Source organism: Bos indicus x Bos taurus, chromosome 19 (genome assembly GCF_003369695.1).
Source record: "Bos indicus x Bos taurus breed Angus x Brahman F1 hybrid chromosome 19, Bos_hybrid_MaternalHap_v2.0, whole genome shotgun sequence".
NCBI lineage: Eukaryota > Metazoa > Chordata > Mammalia > Artiodactyla > Bovidae > Bos > Bos indicus x Bos taurus.
The window spans coordinates 39,001,718-39,020,360 of NC_040094.1; the positions used below are offsets into that span (position 1 = coordinate 39,001,718).

Genomic DNA, 18,643 nt, shown 5'->3' on the forward strand with positions numbered 1-18,643 from the left:
CCCTGGCCGCCGCTGGGCTCCCCCGTCGCGCCCCCCATGCTCCCGTCCCGTCCTGCTCAGAATGCTCTCCCTTCCCCTCCCTCCTCCGCCGGGCCGGACATATGGAACCCATTTCGCCGGTGACATTGAAGAGCCGCTGCGCGCCCGCCTTCCGCCATGGCGCCCCCGATTCCCCGCGCCCCGGCAGTCGCCGCTCCTCTCGCTTGGCCGCTCGGCCCGCTCACGCCTCGAAGCCTCGACCCCGCTCCACGCCGGGCCCGCCAGCCTCCCGCAGCCCCACGCGGCCGGCCGCGCGCCGCCTCGAGGGCCGAACAAAGCGGCGGCCGCGGCAGGCGGGCTGGGGGAGTGCTTCCGGGCCTCTCCCCGCGTCGGCCGGTGGGGCCGGGATGCTGCCGGCCGCTCAGCCCCCGCTGGCGCCCCGGGTCCCAGGCCCGGCCAGCCGCCTGCCTCTGCCCGCGCCCTAGCAGAACCGCACAGGTAGGTGCGGGCTCCGGGCCGGGCTCGGGGTGAGAGCGGGGTGCCCGAGATCCCCGCGCCCCGGTCTAGGAGGACAGTCGGATCGGTGCGAGACAGACATGGGGGCGAGTTGAAGAGGCAGTGAGGGTGGGCGTAGGGTGCGGGTCGGTGTGCAGGAATGCGGGGTGTGGACGGGACCCGGCTGGGCCTGGGGAGCGCTGGGGCTCAGGAAGGGCGGTGGAAGCTGCGGGGAGTTTTCCAGGGGAATTGGGAGCTCCGGGTTGTGCGGCAAATGTGAGGGGCAGCAGCTGGGGTGTGGGGGGCGGCTGGGTCCTGCTCCCAAAGTCCAGCTGCCACCATGGTCAGAGCCTACTAGCACCTCGCGGGTTATTTGAAGCTGAAACTACAAGGGGCTGCGCTAAGGACGGGTGTTAAACTGAGAAGGTAGGAGACGGGGTGATTTATGGCTTCAGAGAAGCTGTGTTTACTCCCTGCCTCCTCTGGAAACCAAAAACCAAACAGAACAGAGGCGGGAGAAGCCTCTCTCTTTGGAGTGGAAGGCGATGCCAGGTTGATTCACTGGGATTTATTTTTCCAGATGTGGGGAAATGGTGGAAGCTGTCTCTTTGCAGGGGCAGGATGTGAGGTGTAAGGAGTGTGCAAGCACACACACGTAGGTGTGTTTTGTGTGAGTGCACATGTGTATTCATTCGGGTCGGGGTTTGTCGGGTACAGCATCGCTTTACAAGTGAGCACATCGGCAGCTGCATGGGGACCTGGTGTTCTCAGGTCTGGGTACGCAGGACCTGGTTGCTCTGGACATTCTCTGTTGCCTCGTACCCTCGCCATGGGGGAATGCTGCTGCAGTCTGTGCTTTCTTTCCTCCCACAGCCACAAGCAGCAGTGCCCACTTGGCCTGGTCCCTGGCCCCTCTGTGTCATCTGCCCACGCTGCCTGATCTTCACTTTGAACCTTTAACTTTGCCATGCAAGACTAAGGAATTAGTGAGCACAGCTGGATTGGGAAGGGGGTGGGAGAAAAAGGCCTGAAGTGGTAGGGGCTGTTGGTGGTTTGAGGCTGGTGGGGGTTCCACTAGTACTGCTCAAATTCTCCCAAAATCTCTGTTTGGGAGGGGGCCGGTGAGCACAAAGGGGACCAGGGGAAAGGAGCCATGCAGGATGATGGGGGTGGGAGAAAAATATTTTGACCCCAGATAGTTATTTCCGCAGGCCAGCCAACCGGTGGCTCTTGCATTTCTGTCCAGACACCGGGCTTTGCCTGGAAATTGTTTTGCATTAAATTTTCTCAGCCGCAGAATTATCTTTCCTCGCCTCCAGCTAAACTTGCATTTTTCCACCAGACACTTGGGCCCCGCACCAATGAAATCTGAGAGGAAGCGGCTGGGCCCTAAGTGGCTGTAATTTAATTGATTTTATCATAAATCATCAACTTGATGAAGAACCCGAGGTTTCAGTGAAGTAAATTGATATTAATGGGAGTTTCTTGAAATGCAAACTCGCTGCATTGTTGGGGCATTTTGAGCTGGGAGGTGGATTACATGTGTCCCAAGAGCAGAGAGCCTGTACCTGGAGCCCAGCACAGCTTTAGGGGGTCGGGAAAGCTAGCTTCGAGGGGCAGCTGCAGGCAGACCAGTTTCTTAGGGGAGAAGGCAGAGAATGGAACATTGTTGGGGAGGGAACAGTCTGACTCCATGAACCCTGGCTGGCAGTCCTGGGAATGCTGGTCTCCCAGTAGGGGGAGGCAGTTGGGGAAGCTGGTAGGTGTGTGAGTAGAGTTGGGGGTCGGGTGAGAAGGCCAGGCTGGTACAATGGGTGCATTGACTCCTGGTTAAAAATTGCCAGGTTGAAGCCTTCCTCCTCTAATTACACAAATTAATTATTTACTGCTCAGGTTGCTATGTCCGAAAATAGTACTTTTGATTTGGTGATGAAGGTGGAGAATAACCCACCCTCGACACAGAAAGGCAGTAAAAACCAGTGCACTAGCCTCTGAGGGTTCAGGAGTTGGGTTGGCACTCAGTTGTGGGGGTGTAAGCATTTAAATTCCAAGAGGAAATAGTCTGATTTTGGATGAGATGGTACCCATTATTATCTGAAATCAGTTTATGATTGCTTGTTGTCACTCACTTTTACATCAGTACACAGAGAACCACAAACTGTCAGCTCAAAAGGGAAGATCGTTTAGCCCAAGCCCTCCCCTCCACACATGTGATCTGGCTTTAGGGATGGGGAAAACTGAGGCCCAGTGAAGTCTCTGCTTCAGATTACACAGCCAATCTGGACCTAGAATCCAAGCCTCCTGACTCCCAAACCTTTCCTTTATGTACGACTTTAGGCAAGCCACTTCCTGGCTCTGGACCTCAGTTTCTCTATCTTTGGCAGTGGCAGCATTGGACAGGACACTCCCTGAGTTCTTCCCAATTCTGACCTTGAGTAACTCTTTAGTGCTTGGGAGCAACTCCTTTTTGTTGCTTCTGGGGTTCTGTGGGCATCTGAGTATAGAAGTCGCTATGTGCATGCATATTTGCAGTATACATGAAGTTTGTATATGTCCAGAGAAGTGCATGGTTATTCAGACTGACTCGAGGAAATCCACTGGAATCTGGACTATTCCTTCTCCTGAAGGTGTCCTTATTCTCAGCAGAGGAGAAGCCCAAGTCTAGAGCACTGGAGATAGAACGCAGTGGGTGGGGCTAGCTAGCTGGGTTGGGCCGTGATTGGCATTTGGAGGGGAGCTAGGGAAGGAGGGGCTCAGCCTCAAAGAGCAGAGCACTTTCTCTGCCAGGATTCGGAGCTGAGGCTGGAGTTGTTGGGAACAGCTTTTGAAGTCCCTCCAACACCAGCCCAGGGACCAAATTATGGTTTCAGAATTTAGATCTGAGACAGGAGACCACCATCACCACTGCCAGCCTCACTTTGCCCCCCTGAGCCTTTGGATGCAGGGGGCCATGGCATTACACCAGGTCTCCTCCCAGGGAAGCCAGGACAGAAGTCCTGCAAGGTGGATGATCCCTGTCTTCTTGCTCTTATTTTCCATTTCTTCTCCTAACTGAGAAAAAAAAAAGATAAAATTCAAAAGAGGTGGGGGCTTCTCAGAAGTGGCCTGGATGTGAGAAGGGAGATTTCTTGTAGGATCAGGGCTACGGGGAGGCTAGCAGAGGAGGGGCGGCTTCCAGACTGCCTTAGGAAGTGTTGTCAGGGATATGAATTCTGGTGGAAGAAGTGGGAAGAGAGGAGAAACAAATTCATTTTGGGGGGATTCTAGAAATCAGAGCTCCTGGAAATCAGATAATCCTGAGAGGAAATAGTCTGTTTTTGCCTGAGACTTCTTAAAGTCTCACCCCAAACCCTATTTGAGAGAAAGAAAAAAACGAAAGGGCCAGCAGGCCCAGATTCTGGGCCTATCCCATTCTGACTTTGGAGTTTTATATTTGGAGGCAGCTCAGGAGGCCTTCCACTGATTGGTCATTAATCCCATGAGTTATTGTCTGCTAAACAGAGGTCAGTGGGAGAGAGGCATCTGATCTGTCAGGAGAGACCTGCGCAGTCAGTCCCTTGCAGCAACTCCCTGGGCCCTGTACCTCCCTCGTCAGCTTCTGTCTTCCTTCCCCAGCAATCCCCCTCCAAACCCCCCAACCCACCCCTGACCCCAGGCCCCCAGCTGTCCAAGATTTGCCCTTTTCCTTCTTGCCTTGCCCACCTTTTGTCTCTACATCCACAGGGGTGGGGTTTGTCAGGCCGGGACAGAGCTTCTGGGTGAGGCGGGACCCCTGATACAGTGAAGCTCAAACCCAACTGGGCGCCGCTCACCGCCTTGGTCCACGGCATAGGGGCACTGGCGTGGCCTCCTTGCTCACTGAGCAGACTTTGCAAACCCTTGTGGGAGCCTTGTTTTGTCTTCCTCTTTTTCTTGCCCCCACGCCTGGGGTTAGGGGAGAGTTCAACTCGGAATTTACTTCAATTTACTTCAGTCTCGGTGGCCTTTTTCTTCTTTGGATCTCGGCTTCTACTGAGCCGGGTCTACACCAGCCTCCACCCAGGCGGGAAATCTTCCTTCCTCTGCCCCTTTGTTCCCACTGGCTCAGGCATCTTAGAAAAGTGGGAGTTCGGGATCCAAATACCAAGAGCGATTTGCAGGAGCATTTCCCATTTTATAGCCCCCATCTTTGAAATTTCATTAATATTTAAAAGAGATGGAGATTCAGGGGTGTGTGTGCGTGTGCGTGTGTACTTTTCACGACTCTCCGAGGCCACAGAGTTGGACAGTGAATCTGGAAGAGTGTGGGACCCGGAACCCAGACAGGGCCAGAAAGAGATTGCTAAACGCCTCACCACCTCCAGCCCCACTCCCAGGTCCTGGCTTCTCAGGGAGCCTGGCGGGCAAGTCAGATTTGGGGCTGGCTGAGCTGGGCGCTAGGCTGGGGCAGGGGGTGGGGAAAATCCCTTGGTCATCCCACGGCTGATACCAGAAATCGATTTTAAAGGAACCAGCCAGTTTGTCCTTATTGAGAGGAGAATTTTCGTTTGTTCTTTGATGTTTTTTTGGGCACAGAGGGAAACAGACATCTCCAATGGCCTCCAAGGATGCCCCCCTCCCCGTGATTGCTCAAGGGGATTTTAGGGGCCCGGTGTCCTGATACTGGGTATGGATTAGGAGTGGAGGAGTGAGTGGTCTAGCTCTGGGGAAACAGGAAAGAATGTCTATGAAGGGGGGGGGGGGCATTTTCTCTGATTTTTGCCTTTATTATTAATTTCTAAGGTTTCTGTGTCTTAATCTTTCTCTTAAATTTAAAAAAAATTTCTCTCTCTCTCTCTCTCACACACACATACACAGACACAAACACGGTAAGTTGCCCAAGTTTCCCGGCTCGAATCCAGGGAGAGATTGTTCCCTCCTCTCTCTAGTCTCCCCCTAAATTATGACTTCACTATCAGGGATGATAAATCCCTCTCTCCTCCTTTTCCAGACCTCAAAGTCTTCCCTCCAGCCCCGCTGGTGTTTCCTACCCCAAGTTTCCTGCCCAGGCTCCTCACTGCCCCACTCTGTCGCTTGAAATTTGGAAGGTCTCTAGCCTGCAGACGTACCTCGTACCTCGGAAAAGGGTGCCCTGGAGCTGCCGTTCTACCATTCATCCCCCATCCTCCCAGCCCCCAAAAGGGGCTATCTGCCAACCAGAAATCTCCAGAAAGGAATAATAAAGTCCAGAAGGAAACCAAACTGGGATCTAATTGTGTCTCAAGTATTTGGAAGGGGCTTTGCTCTCAGAATTACTTAAGAAGTCCTTACTCTATTTCCTCCTGCATTTGGGGGTGCATGTCCTCTCAAAATTTGCTCCAAGTTAACTTTCTTTCTCCCAGCCCTCTTTTTCCGCTCCCACTCCACTGTACTCCACCTCCTTGTGTAGCCAGAAGGGACCACAAGAATCCAGGCTCAGAGCGGGGAGGGGTCCACTGCTGTGTTTGGAAAACTCCTCTGCCCTTGGCTTAGCTCCAGGCTGATCCTCTTGCAGGCCCGCAACTGACTGGATGTCCCTGGGTTCTGTCTTACTCATTGGGGTGAAGCCGTGCAGGTCCCGCAAGTGACCAGATCCTCCTCTTAACTTCACAATGACTCTCTCTCTCTCTCTAGTGGCAGTAACAGCTAGAAGAGTTGGAGGGTCTGAGGTACATTCTTGACTTTTTAATGTGGGAGAGGAAAAGATCCAAAGGTGCTGGTCTCTTAAACCTCTAGAATCCTGGGTGAGTGAGTCACTGACCCACCAGGCCTAGAGCTACATAAAGTCCAGTCCAACAGGTCTCTAACCGGGGTCTGGAGATCTCAGGACAGACTCTTTGTAGCCTTAACTGCTTTCTCTGACGGTCCTGGCTTGAGCCCCAGCAGTGGGTCCAGCTTGGGTATTTTCTTTTCTTGATACTGATAAACATAGAAAAATGGCTTCCACCTTCCATCTTCACCTCCCCACAACCCTCAGCCACCAACTCTCTAGGCAGGCATTAGGATCCTAGGGACCTCACAGTAGGAGACTCTTCAACGGGTTCCTTGCTGGAGGTTAAGAAGGCCAGAGTCCCCCTCTCCACTCCAGTTCATCAGGGCCCCAGGAAACTGGCTATTCCAGCCCACGAAGTAAGCCTGACTTAGTGGGCCTGAAAGACGTGGGGACTGGAGGAGGCCAGGGGCCACACCTGATGAGAGTAGACAGTAGGACCCTTTCTCAGCCCAAAGCAAAGCCAGTGAGTGGGGAGCTATGGGGTGTGAGGGAAGCTTTGCCAGATACCGCCACCCTCTCCTGGAAGGGAGACAATAGCTGGAAACCATTCTCACCTTTGTTCTCCCAGTCCCTTCTCTCCTGGTCCATCCAGATGGGAAAAAGCAAAAGCCAAGGATTCTAACCAGGACATCACAGGGTAGTAGCTGGCTCTGTCTACGCAGAGTTAAGAGAACACGTTTTCCAAGCTGCCTTCGTAGAAAAGAGAAACTGCCGGACTTCTATTTTATCCTCTAAGCCCGGAGTCAGCAGTTCTGCCAAGTTGCAAACACTCCTGCTTTTGGAAAAGTCCTGGTGCTTTTTGTCTTTTTCTTCCACCAGGAATGGCTCTTCCCCACCCCCGCCCCAAATCTGCAGACACCTACATTCTTGCCCCCTATCTTCCTCCTACAGGCCTCCTAGCCTTTCCCTGCCCTTCTAAAACGCACTCTAAGACAACTTGAGCTTTTGTAGTTTTCCTCACTTGTTTCAAGAGTCCTAAATCTTGCAGAGCTAAGAGAAGTAAACAGATTTGTTCTGAACAATAATAATAAAAATAACTATCCTCCATCTCTTTTGCCAGTGCATTTAAAATTAAGGCATTTTGCTGGTTCTTTGAATCTTCTTAGAAGTACAAATGTCCTTATCACCTCTTAGCCCCTTCTGCCTATCCGGAGGTGAGAATCTTAACAGAAACTTCTTCGTGAAGTTCTTACAGCCTCTCTATTGCCAGCAGTGTCTGGAACTCAAGCTAAACACAAGGTCTTCCTTTTGTCACCCTCCCCTACAAGATGGTCTGGATTTTTGAAATAATCACTCACCGCTTGTTGTCTGTTCTCAAAAATGGGAGGGGGTTTTTGAAAAGAAAGGTCTAGTTCCCCCCACCCCAGGTTGGAAACTGGGCCAGGAGATTTGCCGGGAGAGAAGAGGAATAGAGGGTGTGGAGGAGAGAACAAACAGACTGCTGAGACTCAGCCACCAGTCCCACAAGAGTGAAACTACTTAAAAAAAAAAAAAGTCCTAGTGTTCCCACTGCAAATGAATGCAGAGGGGCACCCAGGAACCATCCCCCCCAAGCCCCGCAAGGCCAAGCTACTTCTCCGCTTAGACAGAAGGTTTTACTAGTGGTGGTGGTGGGGAGCTGTGAACTCCACCAGCTTTGCCTTGTCTTTGCGCTCCTCTTCCTCCCTCACCAAAATCTGAATTTAAAAATTTACCTGTCCTTAAAAAACAAAAACAAAACTTAAAAGCTCTACCTTCTTTCCTTTCTCAGTCTTTTTTTTTTAACGGGGGGGGGGGCGTTCAAAATGCCCCCCTCCCCCATTACCACCATCACCTTCCTTCCTTATCAGGCATCTAAGCTTGCTAAAGGGGGAGAGGTGGGGGTGTGTGTGAGCTTGTGTGTGTATGTGTGTGTGTGTGTGTGTGTGTGTGTGAGTGTGTGTGTCTGTGTGGTTTTTTTCCCTGTGCAAAAGCAGAGGCCATTGTTACGGAGAGTAGGGCGTACCAGTCTTATAGGGCAACCGCACTGTGGCGGCTTGGCCGTGCCGGAGCCTGGAGCTGGATTCTCGGCGAGCTGAGCCGCCCGAGCACCTTTCGATCTTCTATTTTTTTCCCGCTCCCCTACCCCCTCCCTCCTGCGCACCCCCGCTCCTAAGCCGAGTGAATTGAAGCGGACGCCGAGCGGCTCCTCCGGCCGGTCTGCCCCTCGGGCTCCCCAGCCGGGGTGGCTATTGGGGAGGGGGGCGACGCCGCTTTAAACAGTGGTCTTTTTTTCCTTTGCCTTCAAGGAGGGGAGATTTCTCGCCTGCCGCTCGCGCTGGGGCTCGATGTGAATATATATTATGTCTGCCTGTTCTCCCCTCGTCGGTGGCTAAGGTAAGCTGGACTGAAATAGGCTATCAGTTTGTGAATGGCGGAGAGTATGTCTCAATGATTTATGGCCCATATGACTCCAATCTCGGTTCAAGAAGAGTTCACAAGCTTTAAGCTTCCTTCCACGCAGCGACTCTCTCTCTCTCTCCCTCTCTCTCTCTCTCCCTCCCTCCCTCTCTCCCTCTCCCTCTCTCTTCCTGCTTCTTTCCTTTTCTCTTCTCTTTTCTTTCAGCAGCCAGATCTGGACTGAATTTTCGCCCGGCTGCTAAGAAGAGCCTAACCTTTTTTCTCTCTTCCTTTTTTGTTCTATTTCTCTTCTTTCTATGTGTTTTTTTTTTTTTTAAGTCCTGGAAGGTGGCCTAGCCCCTCTCCCTGGTCTTCCCAGCTATTGTTACTCTCCCAAGCTTTTGGGGGCGGGGGTTGCTTGGAAAAGTGGGTTTCTTGGGGTGGCTCACCGCCCCTCTCCAGTGAGACCCTGGGGGGAAGCCGGGAGCCACCGTCTCCTTCCCTCCCTCTCTCTCTCCCGAGGAGCCAGATGGAGCCTGGATTTTTTCAACATGGAGGCAAGGGAAATAGATGTGTTTGGCTTGGTAGAACTGCACCCCACCCCCCTTTTCCTGGATCCCCAGGTTTCGGATCCCCTCGGCACCTCTCCTTCTTCTCACTGTCCCATCAGCCGGGCCTCTGTGTGCGCCCTCCGGCCGGCCGGGCCTGACAAAGTCCCGGTGTGGAGTTACTAAGGCGCCTTTTAATTTAGTTACCTTCAGCGCCCAAACTTGCTGCCGCCCTAGGGCTGGTCCTCGGCCGGGTGTGCTTGGAACCTGCCGCTGCTAAATCGTTTCTGCGTCCTGAACGCTTCTCTTCTCCTTGGCCAACATAGCTTGTCGCCAGGCACCATGGCAGCAGCAGCCGAGACAGCCCGGCGGCGACAGCGGCAGCCAGGGACTAACTCCATCCACAAACCTTCCCGGCCCTTTCTGGCTGCCGGTGGAGCCTCCATTCTTTCCTATCACGTCTCTAGCTTCTTGCTTCCCACACTCGCCTGGCCTCGTTTCTGCAATGGTTTGCGAGTTCATTGCAGGGGGAGCGACAGGAATTTCGGCCCCAGGCGTCTAGTCAAATTATTGTTTTATTATAACTATCATCATCATCATCATCATTACTGCTGTAACAATCATTTAGACTAAATAAAGCCAGGGCCCAGCCAGCCAACCCCCTCCAACATTTTTATTTCATTCTCTTATCTATTAATAACAAACTCAACTGATGCCTGTTAATTAATTCCCCCTTCAACCAGGGCTGCTCCGAAGCTAATTTTGGTTAAATCATCAGAGGCTAATGGTAATAATAATAAAGGGATTGGGTCAGCCTGGTCAATTGAACTCCAGTTCTCCTCCCTGGAAGGACCTCCTGCTTTGCAGACCCCTGTGTGTTTCCCAGAAACAAATTCTTCCCAGAAACCAATCGGAACTCAGAGTTACCCAGCTCCCTTTTGAGTATAAATCTGTGCCATTAAGAAGGGGATTTATGTGTGGGAGGGATTTCCTTCACCTGGACTCCCTTTTTATTTTCCTATTTTTAGTTTTCTTTGGAGTTGACTAGCTGGGCTGAATGAGATTTAACTAGTCCAAACTCATATGTCAGAAGAGAGGGTCAATCTAAAGATTCTATGAAAAGTGATGGTGAGGAGTTGAGAAGACAGATTTGGTGAGCTTGGGGGGATGTAGTCAGAAGTTTCGGAAGAAATACACAAAATCCTGTGACAGCTTGAACCTTTATTTTTCCAGCACACTTTTAAAAGCCTGCATTAAAGTTTTTTTTTTTTTTTTTTTTTTTTTTTGCCTCAAAGAACTTCAGTAAACAGGGGCACCCAGTTTCCAGCCCAGATAATATTGCTTAGATTGCTTTGCTTACTTTCTTTTTTCTTAGGGGAAAAAAATTCTGTTTTAGAAAGACTTTCCCATCTCTTTGTAGAAAACTCCAGCAGTTGCCCAGTTTCTTTCTTCTTTTCTTCTTTTGGAAAAATCAAAGGAAGCAGACTGTCAAGGAAAGGGTGGGTAAAAAAAATTATGCCTGATGAAAAAAAACAGAGTGGGGGAAGACCTAGCCAAATGGTCACAGCACCAACCAGTCCCACCAAAGAAACAATCCTGTTCCATTTGGGGGCCCCATGGGGGCCGCTGGCTGTGGGATCCCAGACTTGGTTAGCAAACACTCAGACTGGAGGTGGTGGTACCTGCAGCAAAGGCCATGGAGGCGGCTCAGTTCCACTGGCTCTGGAGGTTAAAAATCTTCAGGAAGTTTTGGGTCAGGGTGCTGCTTCTTGAGATGGGAGGGTAAGGAGAGGCTCCCTCACACCAGAAGGTTCCCTGCTCAACTTGCTTCTTCCTGCTGCCTCTACCAGCGATCCTCAGCCTCAGTTTTTTTCTCCAGGTTAGACTCTGCTTGGATGAAAGGGACCTAGATGGGGGCAAAAGCAGGAGGTCTCTCAGCTCAGAGGAGGGTGTTGATGATGCTTTTATTTTGGAGTCCCCCCCACCTTGAGCCACCCTATCCCAGAGTTGGGGGACGGGTGTAGGGAGAGAGAAGAAAGGTCAGGGGCTAGTAGGCAGGCAGGAGAGAAGCCATGGCCCTTGCCATAGTAAGATTCTATATCCAGAGAGTTCCCAAAGGAGTGGAGTCCTTATTTTTTTTAAGTGAAGATGAAAACTGGTGGGCTTTTTCTTTTAAAATTAAAGCACTGATATAAGAAAAATCCATTTCAGGCCAAACAAGTGGCCTCAGCATCTGCTGTGAAGATGTTGGGTGGGGGAGAAGAAAAACCCTATTGATGTCAGTTCCCTTTTCAGTTCCTAAGATGGATTCGAGCCCCAGTCCTCTTCTCCCCGTGTCTCTTCTCTCACCCCGCAGGTCAACCGCTACGAACAGATCCCGGGAGGAGGGGGGCAGAAAGGGGGGGGGGTCCGGCGTGCCACGTGACCCCAAGGGGTGCCAATGTCCGGTCGTGAGGGTATCTGGCCCTTGCAAGTTGCCACCCACCACCAGGGCCTCACCCAGCGATGCAGAAAGCCACCTACTACGACAACACCGCCGCAGCACTCTTCGGAGGCTACCCCTCATACCCTGGCAGCAATGGCTTCGGCTACGACGGTCCCCCTCAGCCCCCCTTCCAGGCCGCCACGCACCTGGAAAGTGACTACCAGCGCTCAGCGTGCTCGCTGCAGTCCCTGGGCAACGCCGCCCCACACGCCAAGGGCAAGGAACTCAACGGCAGCTGCATGAGGCCGGGCCTGGCCTCGGAGCCCCTGCCGGCCCCGCCCGGCTCGCCCCCGCCCAGCGCCGCACCTACCAGTACCACTAGCAACAGCAGTAACGGGGGCGGTCCCAGCAAAAGCGGCCCCCCCAAGTGCGGTGCCGGCTCCAACTCCACCCTCACCAAACAGATATTCCCCTGGATGAAAGAGTCGAGGCAAACGTCCAAGCTGAAAAACAGCTCCCCTGGCACAGGTACCGGCTCTCTGGCTTCGTCGTCGTCAGCTTTTGTCCCGGCCAGGAATGTCACTGTTATTCTAGCACCCAGCCCCTAGGCGCCCAGGCGGCGGCGGCAGCTACGGCGCATTTCCCATACCCTCCCCCCTCACCTGGCGACCCCTGACCCCGCCAGCACCCTCTCCCTCCTGCCCTCCTCCACCTGAACTTCTGAGAGGCCCAGAAGGCCAGGTGCTCGGCCTCAGCCCTTTGCAAGGCCGCAGAGTCACGAGACGCTGCCAGTAGACGCAGAGTCGTCAACGATTGATTGTTATTAAGTATTACTACTGTGGGTATTAATCACAATCGCTCGGGCGGCCCGCGGTCTTGGCCTCCAGGCATGGCAACCTCTTTGCCACCCCCACCCCCCCATTTCCGTGCCCTGCCCAGAATGTCCAGACTCGCCCAGGAGCTCTCCTCAAGCACCTGTCTGGGCCACAGGACGGGGCGCAGTGGAGGGCGGAGGAGTGTCTTCTACACCTGGAACTAGGGATAAAAGGGGGGAGAAAGCGTGTGCGAGAAAATCCAGCCCTAAATAAATGGCCATGCGGCTCTGTCTGCGTGACATGATCAAATTTTCATAAGCTGGGGCAGTGAGAGGAGAACAGGTCTCTTAATAAATGCCACTATTATAGAGTGTCCGCTAATGCGGCGGGTGGGGGCGGGGGGCGGTGGAGAGGAGGAGGCGGGGACGCGAAGGGGAGGGCGGCGGGGCCTCCGAGTCCAGGCCTGGATTTATTAAGAAACGATGCATTCAATTTCGGCGTGTTCAGTAATTATCTTTTATTTCATTTTCTCCCCTTCCCACCCCTCCCCCTCGGGTCCAGCGGAGGGCTGCGGCAGCGGCGGCGGAGGAGGCGGCGGCAGTGGCAGCAGTGGGGGCGGCGGCGGGGGAGGGGACAAGAGCCCCCCGGGGTCTGCGGCCTCCAAGCGGGCGCGGACGGCGTACACGAGCGCGCAGCTGGTGGAGCTGGAGAAGGAGTTCCACTTCAACCGCTACCTATGCCGGCCGCGCCGCGTGGAGATGGCCAACCTGCTGAACCTCAGCGAGCGGCAGATCAAGATCTGGTTCCAGAACCGGCGCATGAAATACAAGAAGGACCAGAAGGCCAAGGGCCTGGCCTCGTCTTCGGGGGGCCCCTCTCCCGCCGGCAGCCCCTCGCAGCCCATGCAGTCCACGGCTGGCTTCATGAACGCCTTGCATTCCATGACCCCCAGCTATGAGAGCCCGTCCCCGCCCGCCTTCGGCAAAGCCCACCAGAATGCCTATGCGCTGCCCTCCAACTACCAGCCCCCCCTCAAAGGCTGCGGCGCCCCGCAGAAGTATCCCCAGACCCCGGCGCCCGATTACGAGCCTCACGTCCTTCAAACCAACGGGGGCGCCTACGGGACGCCCACCATGCAGGGCAGCCCCGTGTACGTGGGCGGGGGCGGCTACGCGGATCCGTTGCCGCCCCCTGCCGGCCCCTCCCTCTACGGCCTCAACCACCTTTCCCACCACCCCTCGGGGAACCTGGACTACAACGGGGCGCCCCCTATGGCCCCCAGCCAGCACCACGGACCCTGCGACCCCCACCCCACCTACACAGACCTCTCCTCTCACCATGCGCCTCCTCCTCAGGGTAGAATCCAAGAAGCGCCCAAGTTAACACACCTGTGATGGGAGAGGGAGGGCTGAGGAGCAGGTCTTGGGGTGGAGAAGACCCAGGAGGGACGGGGGCTGTGGAGTTGGGTGCAGTCGGGAGGTCTGAAAGAGGAGGCAGGGAGATGGCAGCCAGGCTTCCTGGGAAGAAAGGGCCTGGAGGTCCTTCCCCTCCCCCTGGCCTGAGAGGTTGCTTTTTAAGTCCTGCAGCTCTTGTTTAGTCTGCCTGCCAACCCATTGGAAAGGAATCTACAGCAGATTGGAGATGACCCCATCAACCCTAGGCCTCCAGCAATATCCAGTTGGAATTCCACCTTAGGGAGTCGGGTAGAGGAAGAGGAGATAGGGAAACAGGCAAAGAAGCACATTTTAAAAAACAGACAAGATGGCTAGGCCATCACCAGCCAACCAACCAACTTACCTTTCATGTGGTTAATTCCCCCAAATCTTGATTTTTCTTTCCTGGCAATTCTCCTTTAAAAAAAAATTCAAATACATTTCAAAACCAAGGGCACAAAGCATGTCCCCCTCCCACTTTCCTGAATCCTCAGATTTCTTCCCATGATAGGAGAAGGTTGATTGGGCACTCCATTTCTAGTCCCATATTTTTCTGCTCTAGGACATTAATATCTATACCCCACCCCTATCAATTACACTCTTCAGAGGGCTCAGGGATGGTGAGAGATCCTGAAAGAGCTGTCTATATTATAAATATATATATATATATTTTCTTTTATGGCAAAGCTGGGAGGTGAGGGCAGGCAAGTTGTCAGGAGTAAAGGTCTGCCCATTCCGCTGTCTCCCATCTCAGCTCCAGGTCCATCCCCCTCTCTTCACAGAAAGCAGTCGGTGACAGCGAGGTTCTACACTTTTCTTCTGTTGCTCTCTTGACTTAACGTGAAAACAGGGTATATTTTGACAAACTGTCCCAGGCGGGGGCTGCAGCTGGGCCTGTGTGCCTTGCTCAACCCTGGACAGGACACTTTTGTTGCACTTAGAGTTTACATTTTAATGGATATAAAAACAACTGTGAGAGATGCCTGGGCCTGCAGGAGTCCAGCATTGCTCAAAAAACGTGTGTTCTAGTGAACATTTTCATATATATTTATTGGTTATAGCTTGTTAAGATATTTTCTTTTTTTTTTGTATTATTTATCCCCCTACTTTATGTATTTATATGAGGGAAAAAGGAAAAAATTGTACTTTTTTTTTAGTATTTACTTGTTATAAAGGACGTTGTGTTCCCTGTCATGTAAAACCAGCTATTTTAGTTATTGTACTCTAGAAAAAAGCTATAGATTTATGTTAAACTTGTACTTATGAACAATTGTAATTAGTTCTAAAAGGCATGAACTCAGCTCCTAATTGTCACTGTATAGTCCTGAATTTGTAGAATTAGAGTTAATTCCCTCTTGGAACTTTCTTTGTTCTTCTGTAGTTACTTTTTTTCCTTACTTAAAAGGGTTGTCTGTCATATAATTCTTGAATAAACTTTCTGTTATCAATTTTATCTTGTCTTGGTGGTCCAATTTAGATAGCAGAGCAGCAGGCTGCTGACTGCCAGATTTCCCCAAGGGAAGAAGAATGGTGAAGACCCTATCCTGGCCTTTTTATGCTCCCCTGCTCAGGGCCCTACCTCCCCCATCTGTGTCTCAGGTTTATTTGGTTTTTCTCACACAAGCTTGGAACATTCTGCCAACTTCTTAAGATTTAAGTAACAAGTTTGGGGCAAAGGGAGACTAGGGGACTCTGTCTAGGTCTTTTCTGTTTGTCTTTTTCCCCTCTCAGTTTTTCCTCATTGACTGACCTTTTGTCTTTTTGCTTCTTTGGCCACAGCCTCCTCGCTGCCCCGCCCCCCCTCCCCCCCCCCCAACCCATCAACAACAACAGAAATCTGGCCCATTACTGCTTCTCCAACCTAAACTTCACAGTTCTCTTCCGGAGCTACAAAGAAGTCGTCACGTGACCCGAAGCCCAACCACCATTGGGTCTAAAATGAAAACAAAGGAAAATGATTAATCTTAAAAAAAAAAATTCTGAGGCCTAGACTTCTCAGGTCAAACCTTAAAACTAAAGGGAAATTAAATCACTAAATAAAACTCAGGGCAGAGGGAGAGGAGGCCTGTTTGATTTCCCCTGCCAGGGTAAGGGGAGAGGAGGAGGGTGGGAGAAGCTATGGATCCAAGCATACATAAAACGGTCCCCAGGCTAATGTGCCGCTCTGTTTCCACGATCCTTGGGAAAACTTCATTTCTTAGTCGTGGTTCCATAAAAGTTTTATCACATTGGAGCGAGGATAGAGAGGGTCTGTCAAAGATGAAATGTCACCACCGCGTCGCTGAAGCCGATAAGAGCTAGGAGACAGGGAAGCTGAAATATGGAGCTAATTCGTTGAAAGAGAAGCGATGGCTGCTTGCTGAAGAGTTGCATAATTCTAATTGTAAGCGATGCTCTCGCATTGCTTAATTAGGAGCATATATTTGGAGGTAGAGATGGTGGGGGGGTGGGGGGCGTGTCGGTGAGAATCATTCCAGGCCCTCAGCCTTAAAGCCAGGGCTGATTTTCATTTTTATGTTGTATCCTGGCAGTCCAAGGTTAGTAATTATAGTCTTTATGCAACAATAAATAACAATAAAAAAGCAACCTGAATTCTTCACCCCACCCCCCACACCACCACCAAGTAGGATTTTAACTGGACTAGGCTCATCCAAGCAGCAAGCAATTTAGCATTGGGTCAGGCTATAATTTAAAGGCATAAGAGCGTGCAAAGTTTGATTGGGATCAAATAACGCTCAAGGGTTTTTCTTTCTTTCTTTCTCTCTTCCTCTTCCCTGAATAACATTTTCTGAATGATGTAACTAGATGAAGCGCCATGTTTGGCTCTAGATGTAGAGTGGACTGATTATTTATCTAGCAGGAGAGAGGCAGGCCAAGTCAGAAAGTTTAACTTGAGTTTGAAAAACAGAGCTTTGGATTGAAACTGGAATTGCAAACAAGAAAAATCAGGGCCACCTTGGCTTGGTGTCCCCCTCCCTTCTCTCTTAGAGATTTCAGCCCCTAGCTAAGCAGCCAAAGTCGAGGGGAAAATATCTGTACAGTAGGATTCACAGCACAACAAGGGGGCGGGGAAGCGGCGACTCTGGGAAGGAAGGTTCTCTTGGCCCCTTTTAACACCCAAGTTTTCTGCTGTTCTCTAATCTGGCCGTAAAATCTGTCAGCAGGGTTAGAGAGAGCCGTATTTCCTGCAGGGACAGCCGGAGTTGTTGCGGAGAGAATCGCTCAACCCTGCAGCCAGCTGGAGAGGCTGTGAAAAAACTTCCAGGGCTTCTTAAGGGGGTGGCCGGAGGGAGACCCCTCTTAGGCCTCCCTGCTCAACCTGCAGACGACTACTCTTCTGTGCCTCTTCCCCCACTTCCACCCCCGTCCTCACCTCCAAGTGGCAAAAATTACTTTCTTTGGAGCCGAGCTGGACACAACCGTCTCTGGCTAGTTTGCCCCGTTTTTCAGAGCAGCTCCCTTGGATCTGAGCCCTCCAGAGCCTGCCGCCCCTTGTCCCTGCAGCCCCCACGTCCAGCTCCCCCTTTTTCCTCCTGGCTCTCCTCCACCCCCACCCTTCTCCTCAGATTTCTCTGTCCTTTTTAAACACTCACCCTCCCCCCCCCCCCACACGGATGAATACTTACCACCACCCACGCGGCTGTTAGACACTGACAGAAAGTTTCTAGTTCCAGCTCCCGGCCGAGTAGTTGCCATTTCTCTGCTAACCAGCCTTCTCCTCCTTGCTCCGCGGCAGCGAGCGAGGAGGGGGAGGGGAGGCCGGAGCCGTGGGAGTTCTCCAGAAAAACTTTCCACCCAACCCGGCGCCTTTCCTCTGTCCCCATTTCCCATCTGTTTCCCTGCTCTCCCAGAATCACCTTTCTCTTTCGCTAACACCCCCTACCTCCAGGCCTTTTAAAGAGATGGGGAATTTCGGCTGTTCCCTCTGCTTTCCCAAAGAAACAAATTCTTTGATGCCATCGGAGGGAGCTGTCAGGGGGCTAAGATTGATCGCCTCATCTCCTCTCGGTCCCTCTGACCCACTTATTTAAAAATCTTACCCCAGATCGACTTTTCATTTTCTGCTTTGAGATCTAGTTTTCCAACGATTGCTTGGGGCCCTGAGTCTTGTACCCAGTCAGTCCCTCCAGTAAATTACAGCACTCCCTAAAGTTCATACTATCTTGAACTTCTGAAAAGAAATAAAAACAACAATTTCCCCAGGGGCTAGAAATGAGATATCATCTCTGATCATTATTTTTGCACCCCCTCCATGTTCAGAGAATTCTATCTTGTTGGGGATATTTATACATACATACAATGACGAAAATGGCAAGGGCATTCCTGTGGGGGGGAGTACCCCCTTCCAATACATTGACCTGAGGTTTGAGAGTTCTTTAAGTCAAACTGGGGGCTACCTTGGTCCTGTTCCTGGATATAGATGCAGATACAGGCTTGAGGCTTGAGAGGGTGCATGTGCATCTTAGACCCTGTCTGCTGGGGTGTCATTGAGGAGCAGATGCCTCCAGGTGAGGAGGCAGGTAGACATAGGGGCAGGGGCAGTGCTGCAAATGCTGGGCAGAGAAGACTTCACAGCTCCACAGGCCAGAGGCCCAAAAGGGCTCCTCACTGTCTATCTCACTCCTCTGTGTCAGCCTAGGAGTGCTTGTCGATTTTCTAAGATTTATCTGTTGCTTTTAGGGGGTGGGTTGGGGATAGTGATGCTGATGATTGTAAATCTCTTCTCTTCCTTATTGCACTGTAACACAGGCCTTTCCCAAAGGGGAAAACTTCTTTCTACTACCTCTTCCTCCCATATTGAGATCCTCGCTCAGCTTTCT

The 18,643-nt window shown here is 51.9% G+C and overlaps 1 protein-coding gene and 2 long non-coding RNA genes across 4 annotated transcripts in view; 1 reads left to right on the forward strand and 2 right to left on the reverse strand.

Annotated features, from left to right (window-relative positions):
* The window catches only part of HOXB3 (homeobox B3), a 26,491-nt gene extending 11,215 nt beyond the window's left edge, over positions 1-15,276 (forward strand). Inside the window, exons 3-5 of the mRNA XM_027517078.1 lie at positions 8,512-8,599; positions 11,507-12,103; positions 12,952-15,276. Coding sequence (XP_027372879.1) covers positions 11,656-12,103; positions 12,952-13,784 — 1,281 coding nt within the window. The 5' untranslated portion in view covers positions 8,512-8,599; positions 11,507-11,655 and the 3' untranslated portion in view covers positions 13,785-15,276. The remainder of the gene's footprint in view (positions 1-8,511; positions 8,600-11,506; positions 12,104-12,951) is intronic.
* On the reverse strand, positions 10,352-11,868 carry LOC113877199. The gene is made up of 2 exons (XR_003506712.1): positions 11,782-11,868; positions 10,352-11,056 (listed from the first exon to the last, which is right to left on the reverse strand). It is a non-coding gene; the product is annotated as an uncharacterized LOC113877199 (long non-coding RNA).
* LOC113877198 lies at positions 12,878-18,188 on the reverse strand. Of its 2 annotated transcripts, XR_003506711.1 has the most exons (5): positions 17,450-18,188; positions 15,685-15,756; positions 14,188-14,240; positions 13,728-13,778; positions 12,878-13,189 (listed from the first exon to the last, which is right to left on the reverse strand). It is a non-coding gene; the product is annotated as an uncharacterized LOC113877198 (long non-coding RNA). The 2 variants fall into 2 exon arrangements; XR_003506710.1 differs by having other exon boundaries at positions 12,878-13,778.
* Positions 18,189-18,643: the final 455 nt, after the last annotated feature.